The 26889-nt window shown below is 41.7% G+C and overlaps 1 protein-coding gene across 2 annotated transcripts in view; it reads left to right on the forward strand.

The window, feature by feature from the left end:
- KIF5C (kinesin family member 5C) overlaps positions 1 to 25764 on the forward strand; it is a 135437-nt gene extending 109673 nt beyond the window's left edge. For both annotated transcript variants that reach the window (XM_075933349.2, XM_075933348.2), the window contains exons 22-26: positions 1453 to 1524; positions 2349 to 2453; positions 3957 to 4173; positions 5353 to 5462; positions 22003 to 25764. In XM_075933349.2, the coding sequence (XP_075789464.1) occupies positions 1453 to 1524; positions 2349 to 2453; positions 3957 to 4173; positions 5353 to 5459 (501 nt within the window). In that variant the 3' untranslated portion in view covers positions 5460 to 5462; positions 22003 to 25764. The remainder of the gene's footprint in view (positions 1 to 1452; positions 1525 to 2348; positions 2454 to 3956; positions 4174 to 5352; positions 5463 to 22002) is intronic.
- Positions 25765 to 26889: the final 1125 nt, after the last annotated feature.

The following is a 26889-nucleotide window of genomic DNA, read 5'->3' on the forward strand; positions in this document are numbered from 1 at the left end:
CACCAGGCCTATCCGTAGGATAGTTGAGGCAGTCCCCATAGGGGGGCCCCCAAAGCACAGAGCCTAGAGTGACCACTTCGAACAGGTCTATGGATGGAATGGTGCTAGTGATAGAGTCCCTCTAGGACAGCAGAGGGATTTGTGCTGCCCCTTGCTTTGGATAAGAGCTTTGGGGTACGTACATCAGTATGTTTGCAATAGTACAAGGTAAGGTATGTGCTATGACTACAACAGTATATGTGGATAATTGTCATAACACTTTTCTACTTACTTTTTGTGTGTGTGTCTGGATAATTGGAAGTAAGCACTTCTGTCCATTCATCTGCAGTAGTTTCTCTTTTTTTGGGGGGGGGGAGGGTTCAGAATCACTTTGTAATTTTTCCCAGTGAGAGAGATAAAAAGTGGCAGTCCAAAGTTTATAGTATTATTGCTCCTGATTTGAGTGGCCAGTTCAAATTGTAATGTGTGAGAAGATAGTATTGATAAGCACAACCTTTGCTTTTCTACTTGGGGCACATCCTTCATATCACTGCAACATATAAAAAAACAGAGAATGGATTAGAATTCATGATTTATCCAAATGGTTATGCACATTTCCTTCCTGTAACTGGTTTCTTTGCCCTTCACAGAATGGGCAAAGGATTAAGACTTTGTGCCATGCCTCTCACATTTCTCTTTGAATAAGTTGGCTATTATGCTGACACTTAGCAAAATTAAACAGTGTTGAAAGCTTAGGAATGAACCCATGGTATTTTTAGACATTGTACACGCACCTTGGTATCTATGTGCATGTACAATGTCATCATCTTTCAGTGTATAGGTTTGTCGTAGCATGAATCCAAGCCTCAGTGATTTGAATGTCATTTAATAGATCAGGACATGTTACTGTGGCCAGCTTTTGAGAGTGTCTTTCTGGTTGATTTAGGTTTTTTTCAGTGTCAGATGTTTTTTCAGAAAGAACTGGGCTGCAGACACGTAACCAAAAGCAGTGAACTATGGGGGGTGTCACAAGAACTAAGCCGTTTCTCATTGTGATGTGGCTTTTTTCCCTTTTAAAATCAATTCAATTTTGATTGATGTGAGATGAGTATGGACATTGAAGAGAGATTAATTAATTGAGAGAGTATCTGTATAATTACCCTACGATATTTTATTGAAGGTAATTTTGCCCTGGATACTGTTAAATTGGAATGATGTGGTCTGGTACTATTTTACACTAGATAATCCTGGATTTCCACACATCAGTTACGTCTCAATTTCCTGTCCCTTCTTTCAATTGATACAATTCACTAATTTAGTTACTTAAACAGTAACCATAGATGTATGTTTTGGCATACCTGCATAGATAGATAGATATAGTAATGTACCCTACATGCTCTTATGTGAGGAGAAATTTTACAGCAGCTTCTGCTAAATTTTACTGACTTTTTGTTGTTTAAATTCTGTTTCCAGGCAAGAGAACTTCAGACCCTCCACAATCTACGAAAACTCTTTGTCCAAGACCTTACAACTCGAGTCAAAAAAGTAAGTTCAAATCTTGGATTTTATTTCAACAGAATCTCCTCCTTTCCCAGTAAATATATTGCCAGGCTATTATATCGCTGAATCATATCATTCCTGGTGTAAATCCAGTAGAGCTATAATTTATTGATCGGTGTTCTTATATTACATGCCATTACCTTGGTTTTTGGAAGCCAGAGAGCTTGCTGTTCTCCTGCTAATGGTACACCTTTTTTGTGGGTAGGGGTATTGATATTTGGCAAGCACTTAGCTCTATCTAGAAAATCAAATTCTGCTTCAGCTCCTGTTTTTGAGGCTTTTTCATCTAACTAGTTTTTCTGTGAACTGGGCTGATCTAGCTTATCAGTTACTAACCTAGAACTGACCCAAACCCATACCTAAAACTTATGCTGACTTGAGCCATAGTTGTGTGTTGCTGTCGGTTTTTATGATTCAAAACTCCTCATCTTTTCCTTAAGCAAAATAAATTTGAGAAACTCTCTATGCACCTCTGACACACAGTTTTTTAGCACAATTTTTTATCTCTAATCACAGACAAACTGAACTTTTTGTCAACATTGAAGCTAGTCAAAATGTTTTACAGCGCTCCCTTTTCTGGACCCTTAAGCTTTTTTGGTGAAGGTTTTTATTTGTTTAATTTCCACACTTGGAGGAATGTAGATGTCAAGAACACAAAATGAACGGAAAAGCAATCTCTCTTTGACCTGTATTTGTTGAGCAGTAGTCTCCCTTTAAGGAGCTTACAAGACTCCCAACAAAACCCTAGCTTTCCTCTATCACTGGATTCAGAGGTTTGGCTCTAATTCTGTCATTTGCATTCTGTGCAGAGTGTTGAACTGGACAGCGATGATGGAGGAGGAAGTGCTGCTCAGAAGCAGAAAATTTCCTTTCTTGAGAACAATCTGGAGCAGCTTACAAAGGTTCACAAGCAGGTGGGACTAATATCTCTGGCTTTGATTTCAGCAGTCACACTTTAAATAGAAAGTGGGAAAGTCTATTATTTATTTTCTCCAGTTAATTTTTAACCATGGCCTTCTCTGAAGTACTAGTCATAGGAGAATGCTGCTAATTTTTTACTATTTTAGATTCTTCCAAAACACATTTTAATTGACACTTTAGTGGATGATTTTATAATTAATTGAGAGAGTATCTATATAATTACCCTAGGATACTTTATTGAAGGTAATTTTGCTGCAGATATTGTTACATTGGAATGATGTTTAGTTTGCAAAAATACACGTGGTATTAGGTTAACATTCATTGCATCTGGAATAAGTTGGAGTCTGAGATGGTTTTCTGGACTTGCAATATTTGTGTACTGAATACATGTGTCATGAACACATGATGCTAGACAAAATGCATATTTATGCCAGTCTAATGAACTTCAGTAATTGTTTGCGCAAGACTTTATCAATGTGTCCATACAACATTTAAAAAACAAAACAAATAGTTACTTTTAGTGCCCTTTTTATATAGGGACTAGAGCTGAATAAAGTCCCCTTTGTATGTGTGCATATATCCTCATTGGGCCTGTCCTTTTGTCCCTGCCACTCCTCTGCTTTTCTGGCTTTGTGACTGTTCTTTTCTGTCTCTAGAATAGTTTGGGGGTATGATCTAGCTTGCCAACAATGGCTCCTGGCTTCAAACCAGGAAACTGAAAGCAGAGGGAATTGGAGTGCAGTATGGAAGAGGAGATGTAGGGTTCTCTGTGCAGATTAAAGACTAATTCCTCCCAAAAGTCCTGAGGCTGGCCTAGCTCCAGGCAATCAGAAACTCGTTCTTCCTCTATGATGGAATGTCCACTCACTTGCTGTAGTTTATCTGAAATCACAGAAAACTAGGTGTTTCCCCAATATGTTAACTATTTTGGCATAATTAGTGTTCTGAGGGTTAACAAATTAATTATTGCTTGATTTCCCCCCCCCCCCCCCCAGTGAGTTTTCAGCAGCAACAGGCTGATTCAACAAACTATACATTCTTACTGAGGTAGGAAGAGAGAGGAAATTGGAGATTAAGCTCTGTTTCACATACATTTAACTATTAGTGGTGGGTACAGTTCAGGAAGGTCGTGCTGAAGGCAATCCAATATATGAAACAGTGTTGTTGGTAAGAGCATGAAGTTTACGCATATGGAAAACACAGAGCAGTTCTAGTTTCATCTTTGTATGAATTGGGGCAATAAGCTATGGATATTTTTATCCTTAGGAAATAAATCTGCCTAAATTCAATTTGAAAGACAGTATTGAGGTGCACAAATTAAATACAGCTGTCACTGAAAAAGGCTAGACTCCTGCTTTCCTTGTCCAGTTATGTATTAAAGTTTTCTGTAAGGATGATACTGAAGTCTTCTGTCTCCACACGACATGATGGCTTATCAAATACCCCCTTTGCAAAGCCATGTGGTCTAACACCATTTCTTCCTATTCCTACTGCAGTTGGTACGTGATAATGCAGATCTTCGTTGTGAGCTTCCTAAGCTGGAAAAACGACTTCGAGCTACAGCAGAGAGAGTTAAGACCCTGGAAAGTGCACTGAAGGAAGCCAAGGAGAATGCCATGCGGGACCGCAAACGCTACCAGCAGGAGGTAGATCGCATTAAAGAGGCTGTAAGAGCCAAGAACATGGCAAGGAGAGCACACTCTGCTCAGATTGGTAAGGACAAAACGCAAATGAACTGTTAGGCTATTTGTAAACTTTGTGTACATCTTAAAAGTGCTGTGATATTAGAAGGCATCCAAGCCAAACTATTGATTCTGAGTTGTTTCACCAACTTCCTTGCATGGCGGGTAACGGAGATCTAGGGGAGGCTAATCTCTCCAAACCTCTGCTAATGCTCTCTGGCACTGCCTTGGGGTGGGTCCACGGCCAAGCTCAGAGCTCCTCCAGGATTCTGAGTGGCCTGGGCTCAGAGCTCCTCTGGACTTCTTTGGCCACCAGACAGTTGGCCAATGGGACTCAGGGCACCAGCTGGGAGGTTTTGCGAGGTAGTGGGCTAGCTTCCCTGACCACGAGGTACACGCCTTGTTCATGGACACTCCAGAAACCTCACTTCTATAGAACATATCCCACTAGAAGGCTGAAGATCTTCAGATTTTTGTTTTACTGATTTAGATTGCTTACTGTGTCTTGTGTAGTTCTAATGACCTTTCGTCACCTGGATTGTCTTTAAGTTAACCTCTCTTCTATCCTCCTTGTTGCTTTTCCTCTCACTTCTGTGCATATTTCAGTTCAAAATGTAATTGCTGTGCAGCTTGGGGATGTCTGTGGCTACCAAAGACTGCACACACAGCTATAGTGGAATTGTTTTCACATCTTGTGGTGGAACAGTGCCAATGGAAAGGCCACATTTTGGATGGTGAAGCTTGTGTGCTCATACCAGAAAATTTGAGGGGGTAACAAGGTGCACATACACTTAATGCTTTCATTCTGCCTCTTGCAGAAAGTTCCCAAAAGATGCTTTCTCTCCTCCAGGAGTGTCACAGAGGGAGAAAATAGGCATATGCAAGTACCTGGCTGGCCAACCCAAGCAGTGATCTCTATGTATTCTTCCCCAATCAGCTGCACTGAGCAGCAGAATATAGGGGTGGTTGTATAGAGGAATGATTGCTGGCAAAAAATGGGCAAGTGATCATTGCAGTATGTATCTGTGGACAGAGAGAGGAAAGTTATGTCATTTTCCCCAGTGTCAGAATTTGGCCCAAATTTTTATAGCTGTTAAGAAATGCCTAGAATAGTTACTTTTAAAACCGTCCAGTTGTGTACAGAGCAGACAGTGAGGTGCAGTTGCTGCTATGAGTGTTAAATTCTGGTGTTTTGATTTTCCCACTACAGCCAAGCCTATCCGCCCTGGCCATTACCCAGCATCTTCTCCAACAGCTGCCCATGCTATCCGAGGAGGAGGAATGTCAAACTCCAGCTACTGCCAGAACATGAAATAAGCAGTAAGTGAGTTCAGAATGACATTTACATCTGCTGGTGCTCAGTGTTCTTGTTTTTAGAAAATTGTGGAGGCTTTGATGGGGAATCTGTTTTTCTGGAGGTTTAGTTACAAAGAAGAATAATAACCATTATCTTGGGAAAGAATGCACTGTCAGAACACTGTGCAAGCTGCTGGTTTGGATTCTGTCCTTTCTCATTATGCCCAGACCTGAAGAAGAGCTCTGTCTAGCTTGAAAGCTTCTCTCGCCAACAGAATTTGGTCCAATAAAAGGTATTTCCCCACCCACCTTGTCCATCTGGGACCAACACAGCTGCAATATGCAACTGGACATTTTTTATGTAAACTAAACCGCTGTTATAAATATAGGCTGCAATATGGAAAGTACAAAAGTAAAAACCTATGTTATGTGGCAAGGATTCAAGGATTCCCATGTATAGTGGCTGCCCTTGCAAATTTTCCTTTTATTATCTTTTTGCTTTGGATGACATAAATTTGTCCTCCCTGTTTGCAGTATTCCCTGTATTTAGAGTAGAGAATACCCAGAGTATCCAGAGGCAATGTTATGTAATTGAAAAGTTTGAGCAACTATTTTGTGTATGCATGCAGAAGCAGACTGTTATGTGATTCTAGATACTTGCGGGGGGAGGGAGGGGAGATGTCTTTTGGACGCCATTCAGAATGTGAACTTTCAGAAGCAAATCTCATGTCATAAGGATGAGAGACCACTTGAGAGATGAACTATCTGGTAGATGGTTCCTATAGCAACACAGACCTAGGTTAAAATGTACCGTTCTCTATACTGTGAGTGCCACTTACAGAAAGTGGCATGCCAAAGGGGAACAAAAAGCAGCAATTTGGAAACTGTATAGGATTTACAAAAATTGATGTCTTGGAAAAATCCTTGTTATACTTGAAAGAATTTTACAGGATCTTTTTAGGTGGATAAGGCAAAATGCCACATTTATTGACAATGTAACACTGTCCATAATGTCTTCCATTGGTCTGCTTTGTATTGGGCCCAGTTGATGGTAGCTTGGTGCCTCTGAGTTTTACAACTTCTACTCCAAACACTTACATTTCAAACTCAGTCCCTGTCCCCAGGAATGACACTACAATTTCACACATGGGAAAAGGGATATGATTGTCCATACAAAAGGTATCAATCTATTTTGGTACAAAGCTTCTATTAGTACAAACTTTTAATTAATTCATTGTATTTTCTTTATAACACAATCTATATTCTGATTACTGCTAAGAGCAACAGTGCGATCGTACTGAATCAGTAGGATCCTTCTGATCTCTTTCTGTCATAACATCATATACAAACACAAGCAGTTTGCCTGATGTATCTTTATTAAGGGCCTAAAAGACTGTTCTTCCATGCTAACCAGAAAAGGGTGGCCAACAGAGTTTAACATTTATTTTCATACTGCCCATTAAGCACATTACATAAAACATTATAAAACTCTGTGCCCTACATCTTGATGAAACGTGTTCTGTTTCTGATGCAAAATGGAGGAAGGGGAAATTAGGCAATTGCTCTTTGGTTAGCTTTGACTTTATCCAGTACTGATGTGAGGTGATAAATTCTAGACAACAGGTAAGCAGAACAAGTTTAAGAAAGAACTATCCTCTGTTTTAATCCTCTGTGGCAGTTGCATAGGAATGTTGAGTTTCTAGCACCACATAGTACAAAACTCAACAATGCAATCAGCTAAAGCACCAGTTGTTGTAGTAAATGGAAGAAAGAACATGGCAGTGGGCTGATGCCTCAGCCTCGTTGTGCATGGGCGATGGGTAATGTAGGCACAGGGAGGCACAGCCTTCCCAAAATTGCCTGTGAGACTGACCACCTAAGGCGGGGGCTGCCGCCAGGGAAGGCTGGGGCTGTGGCGCAGCAGTCTGGCTCCGGTAACTGGAGAAGGCAGCTCTGCTTTCCCCACTTGCCAGGGAGGCATCAGGCTGCTGCATGGCAGCCCAGCTTCCCCCAGCCGCCAGGGAGGGAGGAGACCACGGCTCAGTAGCCTGACTTTCCCTAGCTGCCAGGGGCCACAGTATGGCAGACATGGATCTATAAGTGGCCCAGAAGGATTGGGTTGAGAATGGGCATGGCCTTGGTAGAAGGGATGAGCCTTTGAGCAGAAGGAGCTGGGCTGGGGTTGCCTTCCCCAGCTGGCCTTTCCCCCAACACCCGTGTCACTCTGCCATTTATTGGAGGAAGAGGATGGATGTTGGCTAGCATATTGAGATGAACTCTGTGTTTAGGAAACTGAAAGGGGAGTAGGGCTGTTTAGATTAGATTAGAACTAGGAAAAACAATTTTGTGGTCCTGCAAAAATGGAGATCTTGCCAAATCAAAATGGCAAATTTTCACAAACGAGAAACCCAAAAAACATTTGATTTGTCAAACACTTTTTGAGAATTCAGTAATAGTGGGAGATTTCAACTATCCCCATATTGACTGGGTACATATCCTCAGGACAAGCTGCAAAGACAAAATTTCTTGATACCTAAATGACTGCTTCTTGGAGCAGCTGGTACAGGAACCCACAAGGGGAGAGGTAGTTCTCGATTTAGTCCTGAGTGGCATGCAGGATCTGGTCCAAGAGGTAACTTTAACAGGACCACTTGGAAATAGTGACCATAATATATTAACATTTAACGTTCCTGTGGTGGGAAGAACACCTCAGCAGCCAACACTCTGGCATTTAATTTCAAAAAGAGGAACTATGCAAAAATGAGGAGGTTAGTAAACAGAAATTAAAAGGTACAGTGACTAAAGTAAAATCCCTGCAAGCTGCATGGACACTTTTCAAAGACACCATAATAGAAGCCCAATTTAAATGTATACCCCAAATTAAAAAATATAGTAGAAGAACTAAAGAGCCACCGGAGCTTAACAACTATGTAAAAGAAGCAGTGAGAGATAAAAAGACATATTTTAAAAAGTGGAAGTTAAATCTTAGTGAGGTAAATAGAAAGGAATATAAACACTGCCAAATTAAGTGTAAAAGTGTAATAAGAAAAGCCAAAAAGGGGTGTGAAGAACAGCTAGCCAAAAACTCAAAAGATAATAACAAAATGTTTTTAAGTACATCATAAACAGGAAGCCTGCTAAACAACCAGTGGTGCCCCTGGATGATCGAGATACAAAAGGAGCACTTATACACAATAAAGTAATTGTGGAGAAACTAAATGAATTCTTTGCTTCAGTCTTCACGGCTGAGGATGTTAGGGAGATTCCCAAACCTTGTAGGTGAGAAATCTGAGGACTTGTCACAGATTGAAGTGTCATTAGAGGAGGTTTTGGAATTAATTGATAAACTTAACAGTAACAAGTCACCGGGACCAGATGGCATTGACCCAAGAGTTCTGAAAGAACTGAAATGTGAAATTACAGAACTATTAACTATGGTTTGTAACCCATCCTTTAAATCAGCTTCTGTACCCAATGACTAGAAGATAGCTAATGTAACGCCAGTATTTAAAAAGGGCTCTAGAGGCGATCCCCACAATTACAGACTGGTAAATCTAACATCAGTTCCAGGCAAATTAGTTGAAACAATAGTAAAGAATAAAATTATCAGACACATAGAAGAACATAATTTGTTGGGCGAAAGTCAACATGGTTTCTGTAAAGGGAAATCATGTCTTACTAATCTATTAGAGTTCTTTGAAGGGTGTTAACAAACATATGGACAAGGGGGATCCAGTAGATATAGTGTGCTTAGATTTCCAGAAAGCCTTTGACAAGGTCCCTCACCAAAGGCTCTTGTGTAAATTAGGTTGTCATGGGATAAGAGGGAAGATCCTTCCATGGACTGAGAACTGGTTAAAAGACAGAAAACAAACGGTAGGAATAAATGGTAAATTTTCAGAATGAAGAGGGGTAACTAGTGGTGTTCCCCAAGGGTCAGTCTTAGGACCAGTCCTATTCAACTTATTCATAAATGATCTGGAGAAAGGGGTAAACCGTGAGGTGGCAAAGTTTGCAGATGACACTAAACTGCTCAAGGTAATTAAGACCAAAGCAGACTGTGAAGAACCTAAAAAGATCTCACCAAACTAAGTGACTGGGCAAAAATGGCAAATGAAATGTAATGTGGATAAATGTAAAGTACAGGCAGTCCCCGGGTTACGTACAAGATAGGGACTGTAGGTTTGTTCTTAAGTTGAATTTGTATGTAAGTCGGAACTGGTACATATTTTGGGGGGGGACAGGGAGCTGGAGTTAGGTGGAAAAGACCCTGATTCTCATACAACTTCCTTATTCTAAGAAAAACACATACTGTTTTGATATGAAGGTTTTTTTGGTTGATATTTTAATTAAAAATTGATCATAAGTTTCAGTGTTTCATGCTATATCCAAATCTTCCTTTTGGGGTACCTGAAAGATCCCAGTTACTCATTTAATAGTCAGAATCTTTGTTTTTTATAACTAAAAAAAGTTTATTCAATGCATATTACTGTTCCAAATAGAATTTGCTACAGATGGTTCAGTGAAATGGGTATTAAGTGTAATCAATAGTCATTGGAGAGCACAGTGAAATATTGATACAATCAAAGCTGTTGTTGTATTCTGCTGAGCAGAAAATGGAAATCCCTTCCTGTGAAGTGTGTGTGTGAATTTATCCACAGGATTAATTTTAAAGAAAAATTCTGTGTTGGGAACAGGAGTTTAGCCACAGGTGGGTCCTCATTGTCCACTCACCCACTTTGCAACCAGACCCATCCCCTCGGGGCTTACCCTGCTCCGCTCCAGCCAGAGTGTGGGGTTGGGGCTTATCCCCTCTTCCCTTCTGTCCTGCTCCTCCCCATTCTTGCCCACCCACACCATTGGGTAATTTTTCAGCTTCACCTCTGCCAGGCTAGAAGGGACTTGTTAATTTCACGTGACGCTAACAAGATACTTGCAGCTCTAGAGCTGAAGAGGGAAAGAGCTGTTGCTCCCAAGGTGGGGACTGTAACACAATGGGTCTCACTGCCTGCTGCTCCTGCTGTTCCCTAGGCTCTGGGGTGCCCCCTTTTGGCTGGTGTCTTGTTCCCCCCAGCAGACCTGCGTCCTCCGCAGCGAGAAAAGCCACTCCGCATCTCCCTGGTTCTGGAGGGGGAGGGGGGCGCTAACCCCAACTATATATATAATATGATGGGGGCTAATTTAGCTACAACTAATCAGAAAAGATATCTTGGAGTCATCGTGGATTTAACAAGATTCCATGGCTGAAAGGTGAAGCTGGACAAATTCAGATTGGAAGTATGGCACAGGTGTTTTTTTAATCAGTGAGGATAATTAACCATGGGAACAACTAATCAATGATTTTGGTGGATTCTCCATCACTGAAAATATTTGAATCAAGACTGGAGGTTTTTCTAAGGGTATTTCGAGAGAGGAATGCCAATGCAGGCAAGCAAAATTGCAAATGAAGGACGGATTTGAATTTCCCACGCTTCATTTGCATAATGGCATCCAGGCGCTTTTTCAAAATACCCTATTTTGAAAGAAAAAATGCAGTCTAGATGAGGTTATTTTGAAAAAAGCCCTTCTTTTGAAATAACCAGTAACAGGAGTTATTTTCTCGAAATAACCCTGTCTAGACTGGCACCCGGATGCCATTATGCAAATGGAGTGTGGGAAATTCAAATCTGTGCTTCATTTGCCATTTCACTCACCTGCATTTGCATTTCTCTCTTGAACGAGGAATGCAGTGTAGACATACCCTAAGAGAGCTGCTCTAGTTCAACTCTAGCTATTGGATGTGAAACAAGTATTAATTTAGGGATGTCCTATGGCTTGTGTTATGAAGGATATCACAGCAGGTGATCACAGTGGTCCCTTCTGACCATAAAATATGTGCCTCTGTGAAGCCTCATGCTGGCTTTAAATATTCCTTCTTTTCTCTGCTTTGACTAAGCATTTATAGCTTTGACATGTTCATGTGGCTTTCTCCCCATCTAGAATTTGTGTCCGCGTATTTAGATTGTGGCTAAATATCCCAACTCAGATGTAATTTGTAGTTTGTTCATACATATTTTTAAAAACTTATATTTGTTCCTTGCATGTGATACTTGCTAGATTTTTTTTTTTTGTCAAGTAGTGAGAACCAGGAAAGTTCTGCATTTGTGCACCAGGTGGAGCCAGTGTGATGTGCCTGAAAATGTTTGTTAAAGGAATTGCTCATGAATGGAGGAATTGTGGTTGGAGGTTCCGTCCGTGTGTGTGTGTGTGTGTGTGTGTGTGTGTGTGTGTGTGTGTGTACGTGTGACTGCTTTGCAAATTTGAACAGTGTGTTGACTTCACATGGTTATCTCCATGCTGATGTTAACACCTGTTTTGTAAACATGTTGTTGTTTTTTGCATTTTCTACATTGCCTTGGCAGATTTCAGTTGAAAAACTGTTAGATAATAGTTAACATTGATCACGAGGACTTCAAATAAGCCAAGGGCTTCTAGTGAAAGGACCAGGAACATGTGTTCTCTCTAGTATATCATTTACTTTGTAACTCACTATCCCCTATAAGTGTTTTCTTTGATATTTTAAAATTCTAGTTGTTACTTTAGGCAGCTAGTATGCTTACCTAGATGTACTGTTCCATTGCACTGACTAAACTGACTTGAACTCTAGCCAGGTGCCTATCTGTTTTGAAATACCCTGGGGGGTGATTACATTCTTTCCAATGATTTTGACTTTTTCCTTCCCTCAAGGATGGCTCTTATTCTGCTGTTTTATAATTCTTCTCTGATTTCTTTTTTGAATGTTTGCCGGTTCCTTCAGGCACTAAGCATTCTTGGATATTGTGTGGGTTTTGTTGAGAATGTTTGACATACATGCATGCAAACCATCTGTCTCATCACATCCACTCTATTTAATATCCTTTGTGGATTGTTTTTGCTGCATGTGTTTTGCCTTGAGCCCTGTGACTACAGGCAGCATATTTTTGCAGTAGATGAATTCTGCAAGCCTTTGCTGGGGTTTTTCATGTATTTGCTCATACTTAATTGAAGTTTGCTTTTTGGTCTCGCCAGCAATGTAACTTATGAGATTCTCTGCTTCATTGTATTGTCCATTGACACAAGTACAAAGGGAAAAGTGTACAATAATATGCATATAAGAAGTTTTTCCTGGAGAAAAGCTATAGCAGTATATGCTGAGTATATCTTTAGGAAATCATTTGCACAAAAACACAATATTAAATGGCAAATCTGATAAAAAGCAGGTGCAGGAAATCCTTAAACAGCTGCGGAATGAGCTATCTTCTCAGATACCCTATTCTCACTGCTTCCATTTTCCAGAAGTAGGGGTGTTAAATATTGTGCTATTGAATAGTTGTGTAACCACATGAAATAAGAACATAAGAATGGCCGTACTGGGTCAGACCAAAGGTCCATCTAGCCCAGTAGCCTATCTGCCGACCGTGGCCAGTGCCAGGTGCCCCAGAGAGGGTGGACCGAAGACAATGATCAAGTGATTTGTCTCATGCCATCCCTCTCCAGCCTCTGACAAACAGAGGCCAGGGACACCATTTCTATCCCCTGGCTAATAGCCTTTTATGGACCTAACCTCCATGAAATTATCTAGCTTCTCTTTAAACTCTGTTATAATCCTCGCCTTCACAGCCTCCTCTGGCAAGGAGTTCCACAGGTTGACTATGCGCTGTGTGAAGAAGAACTTTGTTTTATTAGTTTTAAACCTGCTACCCATTAATTTCATTTTGTGTCCTCTAATTCTTATATTATGGGAACTAATAAATAACTTTTCTTTGTTCACCCTCTCCACACCACTCATGATTTTATATTCCTCTATCATATCCCCCCTCTGTGTCCTCTTTTCTAAACTGAAAAGTCCCAGTCGTTTTAACCTCTCTTCATATGGGTCCCGTTCCAAACCCCTAATCATTTTAGTTGCCTTTTTCTGAACCCTTTCCAAGGCCAAAATATCTTTTTTGAGGTGAGAAGACCACATCTGTACACAGTATTCAAGATGTGGGTGTACCATAGTTTCATACAGGGGCAGTAAGATATTCTGGGTCTTATTTTCTATCCCTTTCTTAATGATTCCTAATATCCTATTTGCCTTTTTGACTGCCTCTGCACACTGTGTGGAAGTTTTCAGAGAACTGTCCACGATAACTCCAAGATCTCTTTCCTGATTTGTCATAGCCATATTAGCCGCCATCATACTGTACGTATAGTTGGGGTTATTTTTTCCAACGTGCATTACTTTACTCTTATCCGCATTAAATTTCATTTGCCATTTTGTTAAAGGTAGCAGCGTGGGAGGTGGGGAGGGCCAGGAAGCAGCGTGAAGCTAGTGCTGGGGGGAACTGGCTTTTAAGCCAGTTCCCTCCAGCACTGGCTTCTGCCTGCTCACCCGGCTGCTTCTGTAGGACGAAGCGGGGGAGAGCAGGGGAGGGGAGAGGCAGGAGGGTCGGAGGAACTGGTTCCCTATGTGTATGGGCTCTAGCCTGACCCCCTCACTCTCCAGCCGGGGAGGAGAGAGGTGAGGAAGCAGGCAGATCTGGTGCTCGAGGGAAGCTGACTTAAGCTGTCTTTTAAGCCAGCTCCTCATGGGCATCAGCTTCTGCTCCCTCCCTTTTGCTGCCTCTGATACGGGGGGGGGAGGGGAGGGAATGCATGTAGTCAACAAGATTAACTGATAAGCCCAGATTTAATGGTTAATCATGTAGTCTTCTACATGCTGACATTACTATCCAGGAGCATATTGTTTCTGAACACCCTTTTTAAACATACCTTGGAACTAAATCTGGCTGACATTGGAAATTTTCTGCAAACCAAAGACATTCTGAAATGTTTGAATTTCAGAAACACTGACACATGATGTTTCTGAAATGGAAAATGCCCTCTGGATCAGCAGCTGTGCCTGAAATTGTGATTATTGAAAGTTTGTCTCACTTGAGATGTCCTCACAAAACGTTTTGTTTTACATTTTTTTAGCATTTTTTGTTTACAAAACCATCATACATATTTCATATTATTTTTTTCATGTAATGAAATGTAACTGTGTCCTGCTGAACTTCGTGTGTAATCGCTCAACAGCAACGAAACAGGAGTGTGTTTCCTACATGAACTATTTATGGCTTAGCCAACCGTATCTCTGGAATGGAAATTTTATGACATAATTATCTTACGTTATCTTAATAGTTCATTGATCATTTCACACTAGAGATAATAGTCATTTATTGCTGTTGGTCTGGTCATTTGATGTTAAATTGTTAATCACAGCATGGTGAAGTGTTTGTCAGTAAGTCTGTGCAGGGCCCAAGCATAATTTTTCCAGGCCTAGTACACACTTGTAAGATTGTTGACCTCCCTCACACATACCACAATTTACAGCCTGGGGTGGGGCCCTCAGCATCTCTGGGCCCTGGTAAAGTGTATCCTCCCCCCGTCCCCTATGTGGGGGCCCTGGTCAGTGCTATTTTTGCCATTTCTACTAGCTCCAGTGATTAGGGATGTTAGAGTTGAACTGATTGACCATTTACCCGATAAGCTGATTAATGGTATCGGTCAAACTCCACCTGCTCCCGGGGAGGCGGCTTTGCTGTGCTAGGGCAGTGAAGCCACCTCCCTTGGAGCTGGGCGGGCAAGGGCTGCTGGCTCAGCTCCCTGGCAGGAAGCTTTGCTAAGCTGTATACTGCAAAGCCCTGCAGCATGTGACGCTGCTAAGATTTTGAGCGGTTACACGTTTACAACAATTTTTAACATTCCTACCAGTGATACAATTGCTTATCCAAATTTGTGCAAGGAGATAAAGCTAGATCTGGTCAAAGAAACCTAGTCACTCAGTCAAGACTTCATTGTCCCATCATGATTCCATTGTGCTAGGAGATGTATGCAAAAAAAAGACCGCCTCTATCTCAAGGATCTTAAGCATATGATGAGACAGCAGGTGGAAAAAAGTAAGATGGGGAATAAAGAGAATAAGGGAACATGGAAATAATTGTCATAAGTAACAGTTACAGCAGAACCAGCTGCTTAGCCGTTGTCAAGTCACGAAGTCTGAGGATGGAATGCCTAACATAGTGAATACTAGTGAGAATGGGGTAGGTTTAGAACAGTGGTCTCCAACCTTTTTACACCCAAAATCACTTTTTAAATGACAGAACAAGCCAAGATCTACCGCCCCGCCCCTTCCTCTCTATTCTCCTCCTCTCCATCGCTTGCTATCCTAAACCCTTACACTGCTGCTTTTTTTCCCAATTCTTCTGCAGGAAGAGGTTTTTCCAACATTTGGCCTATCTAGACTGGACCAAATGTCAGAAAAACCCCTTCTTTTGGAAGCCCCCTTATTCCTCGTGGAAAGAGGAATATAGGGGTGACCGAAAGATCATGTTTGCTCTTCCACTAAAAGAAGCAGAAGAACAAATGCATCCCTGGTTGCAGAAGAGTTTTTCTGGGATATCTCCGGAATCCTGAAAAACTCCTGCAGTCTAGCCGTACCCTCGCTGGGTTGAGACAGGATGTGTAGGCTCTGGGGTGGGAATGAGGGATTTGGGCATGGGAAGGGGTGAGAGGTACAAGCTCTGGGAGGAAATCTGGATGCAGGAGGAGGTGGATAAGGGGCTGCTGGCTCAGGGAGGGAGTGCCAGGCCAGGCAGTGTTGGGGTCAGATGTAGGGTTATGTTACTAAGCAAGCCACAGGTTTGTGGATGTGAGGGGTCAGGAATTTGGGTTGGGGTTCCAGTGCATGATAGGCTCAGCTGTAGGGTCTGGGGGGAAAGGGGAGTGCAAGAGTGTTGTGATGCTGTGGCAGATGGGGGCTTTGCCCCAATTGGAGGTTTGTTGGTCAGGCTTCATTTTAAATAAAACACTATGTCAAACACACAAAGTTTCTGCATTGTCTTTATTTCTGAGAAGGGCAGAGAACCTGTTTTGAGTCAAGGGTCACTGACCCACAGAAAAGTCAGCTGGGGCCACAAAAGTGAGGTGCAAAAAAACCCTCCTTCCCCCTCCCCCCCAAGCTTTACTAAGGTGGCCCCAACTGTGTTGGTGGGAGCAGGGGACATAGTACTGGGGAAGGGTGCTAGTGGGTGCTTCGGCAGGGGACAGGGTGCCAGTGGGGACAGAGTTCTGTGGCTGGGAGCAGGGAAGAGGGAACAGGCTGCTGGGAGGGGAGAGGACAGGGTTCTGGAGCTGAGGACAGGGTGCCACTGGGGACAGAGTTCTGTGGGTGGGGACAGGGTAGTGGGGACAGAGTTCTGTGGCTCGGGAGTGGGCCTGGGGAGGCGGGGTGCCAGTTAGGGAAGGGAAGAAGGAACAGAGGGAACAGGGAGAGTGGGGGGGGGGGCAGTGGGCCTGGGGGGGTAGGGTGCCAGTGGGGGCAGGGAGTTTCCTGCACCCGCCTCCTCCCAGGATTCCCCTCCCCCCCACAAGGGAAAAGCTGGTGTACGTCTCCTCCCAGCTCGACTGCCCCCTCCCGTGGTTCAGGGAAGCTGCCGTGCTCCTCGTCTGGGGCTGACGCCCCCTCCCGCAGCACGCCACAGACCTTTGGAAAGGGAGCAGCCAGCACACTTCTGGAACCCCAGGAAGTGGTGCGAAGCTGCAGGACTTCCGTCCACCCCACGGGAAGCCGGCACTACCTCCATTGTCACTGGAGGTAGGTAGTGGGGCTTCTCGGGGGTGAGGGGACAATGGGGGGGGGGGGACGGGCGACCGCCTCACGATCGACTGGTCGAGGCCTCGCGATCAATCGACCAGTTGGTGACCTCGGGTTTAGAAGATAAAATAAAAAAGAACAAGTTAATAATTACTTAGAAAAGTTAGATGTCTTCAAGTCACCAAGGCCTGATGAAATGCTTCCTAGAATACTGAAGGAGCTGATAGAGGAGGTGTCTGAGCCTTTACCTATTACCTTCGAAAAATCATGGAAGACATGAAAGATTCCATAAGAAAAAGGGTAAATATAGTGTCCATCTATAAAAAGGGAAATAAGAACAACCCAGGAAACTACGGACCAGTCAGTTTAACTTCTGTGTCAGGAAAGATAATGGAGCAAATAACTAAGGAATCCATCTGCAAATATCTGGAAGAAAATAAGATGATAGGGAACAGTCAGCATGGATTTGTAAAGAACAAATCATGTCATACCAATCTGATAGCTTTCTTTGATAGGATGAGTCTTGTGGATAAGGGAGAAGCGGTGGACATGGTATACCTAGACTTCAATAAGGCATTTGATATGGTCTCATATTTTCCTAATTTATGCAGCTTACATGGAGCTTCTATAAGGTGGGTGCATAACTGGATAACCATTCTTAGAGAGTAGTTATTAACGATTCACAATCATGCTGAAAGGGCATAACAAGTGGGATTCCACAGGGGTCTGTTTTGGGACCGGTTCTGTTCAATATCTTCATTAACAATTTAGATATTGGCATAGAGAGTACGCTTATTAAGTTTGTAAATGATACCAAGCTGAGAGCAGTTTCAACTGCTTTAGAGGATAGGGCCATAATTCAAAAGAATCTGGACAAACTGGAAAACTGGTCTGAGGTAAATAGGATGAAGTTTAATAAGGACACGTTCAAAGTACTCCACCTTAGAAAGGAACAATCAGTTTCACACATACAAAATGTGAAGCGACTGTCTAGGAAGGGGTACTGCAGAAAGGGATTGAGGGGGCATAGTAGACCACAAGCTAAATATGAGTCAGTAGTGTGATGCAAACATGTTTCAGGGATGCATTAACAAGAGTGCTGAGAACAAGACATGAGAAGTATCAGAGGGGTAGCCATGTTAGTCTGAATCTGCAAAAGCGGCGAGGAGTCCTGTGGCACCTTATAGACTAACTGAAGTGTTGGAGCATAAGCTTTCGTGGGCAAAGACCCACAGACATGCATCTGACGAAGTGGGTCTTTGCCCACGAAAGCTTATGCTCCAACACATCAAGACATGAGAAGTTATTCTTCTGCTCTACTCTGCGCTGCTTAGGCCTCAGTTGGAGTTCTGGACGCCACATTTCAAGAAAGATGTGGAGAAATTGGAGAAGGTACAGAGAACAACAACAAAAATGACTAAAGGTCTAGAGAATATGAGCTATGAGGGAAGACTGAAAGAATTGAACTTGTTTAGTTTGGAAAAGAGAAGACTGACGGGGCATGATAGCCGTCTTCAGGTGTCTAAAAAGGTGTCACCAGGAGGATTTTGTAAGCATCATGTCAGAGGTGTTAGACCCTGTCCACAGTAGAGAAATTTGCAAAGTGTGCAAACCTCAAATATAGATAGGCTGCACTGACATAAAGGTGGGATTTTGGTTGTGTGGCTACTTCATCAATTTATTAATGTCATCTTCACTTCACATAAGTGCACTGTCTGTCTGCATTAGAAGCTTGCCTAGTAAGTACATCATTGTAGTTACTCTGGTGCCAGTGTCAAATGCAGACAGAATATCAAGAAATTCTAAATTTCTATTTCTGTTCCACAATTACATAGTCAAATCTGAGGAGGACCAGAAACAACTTAATTGAATATTCATCATTTGATTAATGAACATGCAAATGAACATTACCGGTCCTCCAAAAGTTCGTGAATGGATTTACTGGTCCCCTTGTCAAAAAGTTTGGGAACCGCTGCCCTAAACTGTTAGGTTTGCTGCAAGCACTCCAGCAGTGCTACTCTGAAATGCTGACAGGCAACCTGGAAATCATTATCCCGTTAATGATGTAAATAAAATAAGCAAGTACTTGGAGCCCACTAACTGTGTGGAAATACCAAAGAGACTGCTCAATGAGAGGCAGGAAGCCTACAAATGTTTTCATCTCTTCCTTGATAATATATGAATATCTTCCTGTTTCAGTTTTCAGGGAGGCTTGTTCTCTGCTCCTCCCACTTGATATTTGCTGAAACTTGCACAACACCTAAGAGGTGTTGAGAAGAGGTGAGGAAGTTGAATTGGAAATACATTTACAATAGAAGTAATGCTGCTCCATGGTCTAGTGAAATTATTAAAACAATCTGTGTTGGGATCTGTATGCATGAAATACTGTGTAAACCTAGGCTTATCATGTATTCTGGTACCTTTCCCTAATCCTGAAATCTGATATGTTCCCAGCATTTCCCCCATCCTTATGCAAGCTAAAACACTGTTTAATCAACCAACCAAAAAACATTTTTAGAAGCTGCTCTACTTAGTTGGAAAGAATTTACAGGCAGAGTGAGTAAAAACTGAAACACTGTCTCTGCATTTGTTTCAAAGCAAACACACATTTTCAGTGTTTGAGTACTTTTAAATTATGTTTTGGATAATATCTTTTTTATTTGCAATAGTGAATTTGCACTCCGGTTAGTCAATTTTCTTGTCTGATCCTGCTCTAACGTCTTGTTCCCAATCTCTCAATATTGTTGTAACAATGCATGAAGAAAAGCATTAAATACATTAAATTTGTTTAGTGATAGGCAAATCTCAAATAATTCAGGGAATTTTGATATATATAATAGGTAACCTATTACATGGTTTTAGATCAAATATTTGTCTTGGAAGCCAGTTCTTCCATGTTGCTATTTGTGAAATAATTCTTATGTACTTTAAATAGCTGGTTGTCTTTAACAAGTAAGAGGACTCCTGCAGTTTGACAGAGTGACTGTCATGGGTCATTCTGCATCTCTCAGCCCCTCCTTCTGCCCTCAATCACGTAGCTCCCCTTCCCTGTGCTCCGTGAAAGCCACGAGCCATGCGACCTCCCCGATACTCCAACCCAGTGAGGCCAGGCGTGGCAGGAGCCATGAGCTGCATGGCTTCTGGGGCATGCAGCTTCTTCCCACTCCCGGTGCTCTGGGGAGAGGCTGCCCGGCTGCCCTACTCTGTCCCCTTCCCTCCAAGAGCCCCTATTGGCTCCATGCTACACAGGGTGAGGGTTAAACCCTCCTCCCCCCCCCAGCTCCACAACTCACGGGCCGGAAGTGAACCCTCCTCCACGCGCCCCCAGCCCCCACAAGGGCGCGTGGCTGCTGGAATTTAAGTTGAACCATGTGGCTCCTCTGCTGTCTGGGGCAGGGAGGAGAGACGAGCAGGAGCCGGGGGGAGTGAGTGGGTGCAGTGTGGGCTCAGGTGGAGAGAGGGAGGCACGCGGGAGCTGCATGACCTCTCGGGAGCTTGGGCCAGGGGTGTGCACGTGGGAAGTGCAGGGTCTCGGGTGGAGGAGGGGGTGTCCTCTTTGGGGCTTGGGTGGTGGGGCATTCGGAAGTTGCACAGCCTTGCTGGGGCTCAAGTGGGGAGAGGGGATGCGCGGGGTCAGACGGGGGCTCTGGTGGAGGGAGGGGGAAGTGGGAGCTGCGTGGCCTCATGGTGACTGGGGTGGAGCACATGGGAGCTGCAGGGGCTCGGGCGTGGGGAGGAGGGTGCGCAGGACATGTGCGGCATCACCAGTGGTCTGGGGGGGAGCAGGTACATGGGAGCCGTGCATCCTTGCCTCTCACCAGCTGGGGGCTGGAGCCACATCGCTCTCCTTCCCCCTCCCCTCCACAGCCAGAGGGAGAGGACCAGGCACCATGCCCCCTCCCCTCTCCCTGCCAGAGGGAAAAGGCTGGGTGCCAAATCCCATTCCCCCTCATTTCCAGAAAGAAACGGTCAGGACAGCTCCAGACAGAGGGGAGAGAACCAGCCTAGCCTCAATCCAGCCCATTTTCTCTGCAACTCCCCTCCACCCACAAGCCGGAGTAGGGCGAGCCGGCACAGGCCAAGGCTTCTCCCCCCTCGACCTGGCCTTCCCCGACAGCTGGGGGTTGGGGGGGGGGGGAAGAAGAGCCGGGGTTGCCTACCCTCAGAGAAGTGGGGTTGGTGAGTGTAACAAGCAGGGGACACTGCCCCTACTTTCTATATCTTGAATTTTATATACCTTGAATACCTAAATGTGTTTGTATTTCATGATTTGTGGTGGATAAGAAGGATGACAATTGTATATACAAGCAGATGAGCATCTCTTTAAGACGTACATCAAACCTTTTGATGTGGTTTGTTTTTCTTCATCCACATTCTGCTGTGGTTATAAATTCAAATACAGATATGTTCCTTGCTAAATAATATTTAGAAAGATGGGCTTGACATGAAAGATATTTAGCTCCCTGAAACTAACTCTGAATACATCTCATTCTGAATTTGTACGTCTCTATTGTTATGTTATATCTAGCAATAGAGGGAAAGCCTTATTAAATGACTGAAGGGTAAGGAGAAAAAAACAATTATGATTTTGGAGAGTCCATTGGGACATAGTTAAATAAGGACATGTTATGATATTTCAGATAGAAAAATGATTTTCACTATGGGTACTGATATATTGTGTCAATTGGGTAGTATGGGCTTTAAAAATGAGGGACAAAATGTCCCTGCCCTAATAGTTTACTGTCTAGGCCCTATCCTGCAAACATTTAAAGAATGTTGAACTTTTTGAGTAATCCCATATGACAACCGGACAACTTCCATGCTTAAAACTCTTCATGTGAGTACTGTGTTTACAAGATTGGGCCCAATAAATGTTCCTTTGTTGACCTAAATTTTACTAACTTATTTTTTCTCCTTTTTTGGCAGGTCAGGCTCCACTTAGCATGTTCAAGACTGGTGTGTTTTTTTTTAACTTCAACCTGCTCTGCGTCCTGCCTATCACATGCTTTCTACAGCCAACTTCAGTGCATTGTTTTCAAATATTTTGGGCTTCATAGAATCTCCATGTGTACAGAAGTGTGTTCAGATCAGCTCTTCGTTGGAAACATGTACAATAAATGTAACATATCCATCTAAGTAACAATAGAATGTCTGCCATTCAAAATATTTTCCATTGACTTCATTTTACCCCTTGGCACTGTTAGGTTGGGGCTTCTCTGCTGGCACTGATGCTTTTGAAGTACTCCATGGCATCAGTAAAACCTGACTTCTGACATCAGAATTAATCATTCATCGATAAAGTGCCATCTAAAGCAGGTGATTGTGTTCTACAGTGACTGATTTACTGTATAATATACATATTATTTTATATTTTTACGGGATGAAAATGTGCTGCTATATGATTAAAATTGTGTAAACACATTTTCTGAACTAAATTTCCCTGAAGAAGCATTTTTAATATCCTGGTGAAATCTTTGGACCTGTATAAAATATGCTTTACTGTCATACCTGTTAAAGATCAAACTATGGAATGGAGAGAAATCTGTTAGCATAGCACTACATTTTGAAGTTTAGTGGTCACACAAATGATCTTAAAATTATCTGATCTGCTTTTAATTCTGCCAGTAATGATGGGTATTCCCTGAATTTGGTGGCTAGCTGTTAGTTTGTAAGCATGGTTCATTATGAAAAAAACCTTGAAGAATTGCAAAATGCTGCAGAAATCTTGTCTTGAGAAAAGGTGAGATGCTTCCCCCTCCTATCATGTTTCTGGCAGGTCTTGATCTGCTCATAATGGAATTCAGAAATGGGAGCTAATACTGTTTTCGGTAGAGAAAATTCTACTGAATGCTCCTAAGAATGGATGGGGGTACATATATCAATTGTGCTGTGCAAAGAAAGTTTAGGAAGACAACATGTGTTGACAGCTTTGTGCAAGGGCAAAGAATGTAAATAATTCATTGTGGAACTTGATAATATGCAAATCTGCCTATGGATAACTTTAGCTCATTCATCTGATGAGACTTCTTGCCTTGTTTGGATTCTCTTAGTGCCAGGTATGAAACTTCCATTTTCTCAGCTGGGAGCATTGGAATCACCATGGAAAAGATGGGCTAGCAGGCAAAATTCAAAGCTCTTATGCTAGATACCTACTGCTTTAGTTTGATATGCACATGTGAAACAATACATCTTAAGTAAGAGTATACCCCTTGAATCTTAGTTGCTGCTATATTTAATTCTTATTTAATTTTGGGGTTATTTTTGATGTTCTGAATTTGTCCTGTGTGTTGGTAGACCTATATTTTAAAATTATTTAACCTGCTATAAAGAATATTTAAATATTCTGAATTGACTTCAGATTTTTTTCTACTGAAATTAATTAGAAAGCTCTCAATTATAGCACAGTAAGTTAGATTTAATTTATTTTGTTAAATGTTGCACTATTTTGGCAAGCATTTTGTTAAGTATTTAATAAGACTGCACATATGCATTTGTTAATTTATTATGTATTTTCCAAGGTTTCATTTCTTTTTTCTTTGAATATGGGCTTTGGCACCATCTGGAAAATGAACTGTGAACTTCTATTACTGGAAAATGCATATGGTGATTATTTCAAACCCTGTGAGATCTTAATAGCTCTTTATAGATTTATATATTTAAATTTGTATTAAATATATCAACTTTTTTTTGCTTCTAAAATAGTTGTCTTATAGGAATGCCAACTATCACTTACTATTTTTATGGTAAATCAAACATTCTGTATTATTTCTTCATATGCTGAAGTCATGTAACTGGATTATTGTAGAATATTTTTCCTGTATCCTCCTTGATTTGAAATCTGTTACAAAGCAACATTGGAAAAAATGATTCTAGCTTAAAAAGTAGCCCATTGCCACATCAGAACAAAAAGCAAAAACATCCTCTTATGCATAACAGTTTAGATAGTTATCTTGAGCTTCACTGATAAGTTAGCTCTGATGTCTCTTAGATAATCATGCTAGTGCTGATCAGCCAGTCAGTCTATCTAGCTTAGACCACTTAAGTGCCTCAGAGTTAACTTTTTTAGATCCTATGGTAACTAATCACTGAAATGCTGAAGAGGCATATTATACTGAAATCCTCAAAATCCTGAAAATGTATATAGTTTGAACTCATGACTGTGTTGCTATAACTTTTACTGTTGCTAGTATCTTCCATTCTTTTAAGACTATTTTAGGTAAGGATTTAATTTCATCCTACATAATTTGCATTCAACATTTTTACAACTTTTTATAGTACCTTGTATATTTTATACAAACTAGAAACCATGCCTCTGCTATTCAGACCTCAAAAGCCCATATTTTGTGGTTTCTTTTCCCTTTTCTTTTTGAATGTTGAATTTCATATTTATTCTAGATAGTTGTTTGCAAGGAAACTGATTTCAATAATTTAGATTAAATTTAATATCTATAACTTCACACATGGCAAGTTTTAGGAGATACCTTTTATGCATTGATTTTCAATATGAAAGTAAAATACATATTTTTCATATGCTACTAGTGGCATGTTCCCGCTCATTTGTTTATTTTTTAAACTGAGTTCTATTATCTTGTGTTTTATTCTTGAATTCATCTTTTATTTATTGAAATGTGGTTTTGGTTTTGCTGAAAGTAAGGAATGCTTTAAAAGCTGGAAAGATCCTGGCTGATATGTGCAACCAAGTGTGTATGTCACCAAACAAGGAAGGGTGAGAATAGATTATCCTGAATGTATTGGAAATTTTTTTAAAATGATTCTTCAGTACATTAAAGTCTGTCTACAACAGACTTCTGAGTGACTTTTTAAAAATTTCAGTTTATGAAGAACCAGGAATTAACATACAAATCTACCTGAAAACTGTAAGAGTAACTATAGAATATGTAAAATAATGAGTGCTGTCCTCATCAGTTCATTAAATATAAACAATTTTCTAACTCAGCCAAATCAGTCCTTGGATTCCACATATCTGAAAGGAATAAATGTTTGAGGAAATGTTGTGGCTTCGTACAACAGTGTGAATGTAATTTTCCTTAGTGAGGGAGGGGGAAGGGACAGGGACAACAAGGAATGGGAAATAACTTTTTATAATATAAAGTAGATACCCAGGACAAGAAAGGGACTCATTAAACCATACTAGCAGGATAATCTTAATTGACTTTTGTTGTGACATTTTTGCTTTAAGGAATTTATGAATGGAAAACACATTAGACAAAAATATTTGTTAAACAAATACAGAAACACCACTTCAGTGTCTGTCTTAAATAACTTTGTCAATTTGAAATACTTGTCATTGAAGAAGGACTTTGGTGACTGAGACATTCTGTAGAATTATACGTGTCTAGTTTGTATAGTGTGTAGTGTGTACTGCAGATGTGTATTCTCTGGGCTGTGTATCTGTACAGTAGTGTTCATTTTAGAAAATAATTACATTTTTGTGAACACGTTTTTTGGTGGTAACAAGGGGAATAAATTGCCACTGCAGCAAATGATGCTGTAATGTATTAAACTCTTAACAACAGATCTGATTCCCTCTCCCCCTTCCATGGATAAATCTTTTTATCTTGGTTTTAAAATACTATCCATTAAAGATGTATGGATACACTGGCAGACTGCATGATGTATCATTTCAAACTGTTGAAGTGGAAAATAAAATTGAATTAAACTTTCTTGTATGCTGTGTTTGTGGCATGTATTAACAATGTCTATGGTGCGGACATGTCCTTGGCTTTTTTCACCAAAAAATCTCAGCTCCCGGCATTATGGAAGTTAATTATTTTTGTGGCAAGCTGTACTGGGGCACTTGAAAATTGTCTGAATTTTAATCCTCCCCTAAAGGTGTGGGAGGTAATCAGTCTTTCCATCTGCCCTAAGGGAGCATGTGCAGGAGTGGGGACTCTAGCCCTTTTACAAATGTTTCTTCCTTTCCACCTCCCCACCCAAATCTTCCATCCACCCATGTTTTTTGACTGGTATATGTGAGGGAGATAGTAGATCATTGTCCTCCTTCATCCTATCCCCATTAGAGTGCTTAACCATAGAGACACTGTTTGCTTCCATGCTCAAATTCTCAGTGCAATGGGAAAGGGCTCTTGCAACATCACTACCTCCATTCTGAGTCACGTCGGCTACGTCTACACTAGCCCAAAATTCCGGAAAAGGGATGCAAAGCAGGTAAGTCAGAATAGGGAAATCCGCGGGGGATTTAAATATCCCCCGCGGATTTAAATAAACATGTCCGCCGCTTTTTTTCCGGCTTGGGGAAAAGCCGGAAAAAAGCGTCTAGACTGGCGCGATCCTCCGGAATAAAGCCCTTTTCTGGAGGATCTCTTATTCCTACTTTCAGGTAGGAATAAGAGATCCTCCGGAAAAGGGCTTTATTCCGGAGGATCGCGCCAGTCTAGACGCTTTTTTCCGGCTCTTCCTCAAGCCGGAAAAAAAGCGGCGGACATGTTTATTTAAATCCGCGGGGGATATTTAAATCCCCCGCGGATTTCCCTATTCTGACTTACCTGCTTTGCATCCCTTTTCCGGAATTTTGGGCTAGTGTAGACGTAGCCCTAATGTTTGGTATTTGCTGCTAAATGTTGTGTTTAAATGATGCACCAGAAACATAGAAACAATTCAGTCTGTTTGAGAAATAAACTGTGAGGGAGTGTAGGTTTGATGTAAAAGTGGATTATTTCTCTGGATACCCCAGCCTCTCCCCCTCCCCGCAAAAGTCAGCGAGTCTCAGGATGTGTCTACACAGCAAAGTTATGTTGGAATAATGGCCATTATTCCAAAATAACTATGCGA

The sequence above is a fragment of the Pelodiscus sinensis genome, chromosome 7 (assembly GCF_052426305.1).
Source record: "Pelodiscus sinensis isolate ZL-2025 chromosome 7, ASM5242630v1, whole genome shotgun sequence".
NCBI lineage: Eukaryota > Metazoa > Chordata > Testudines > Trionychidae > Pelodiscus > Pelodiscus sinensis.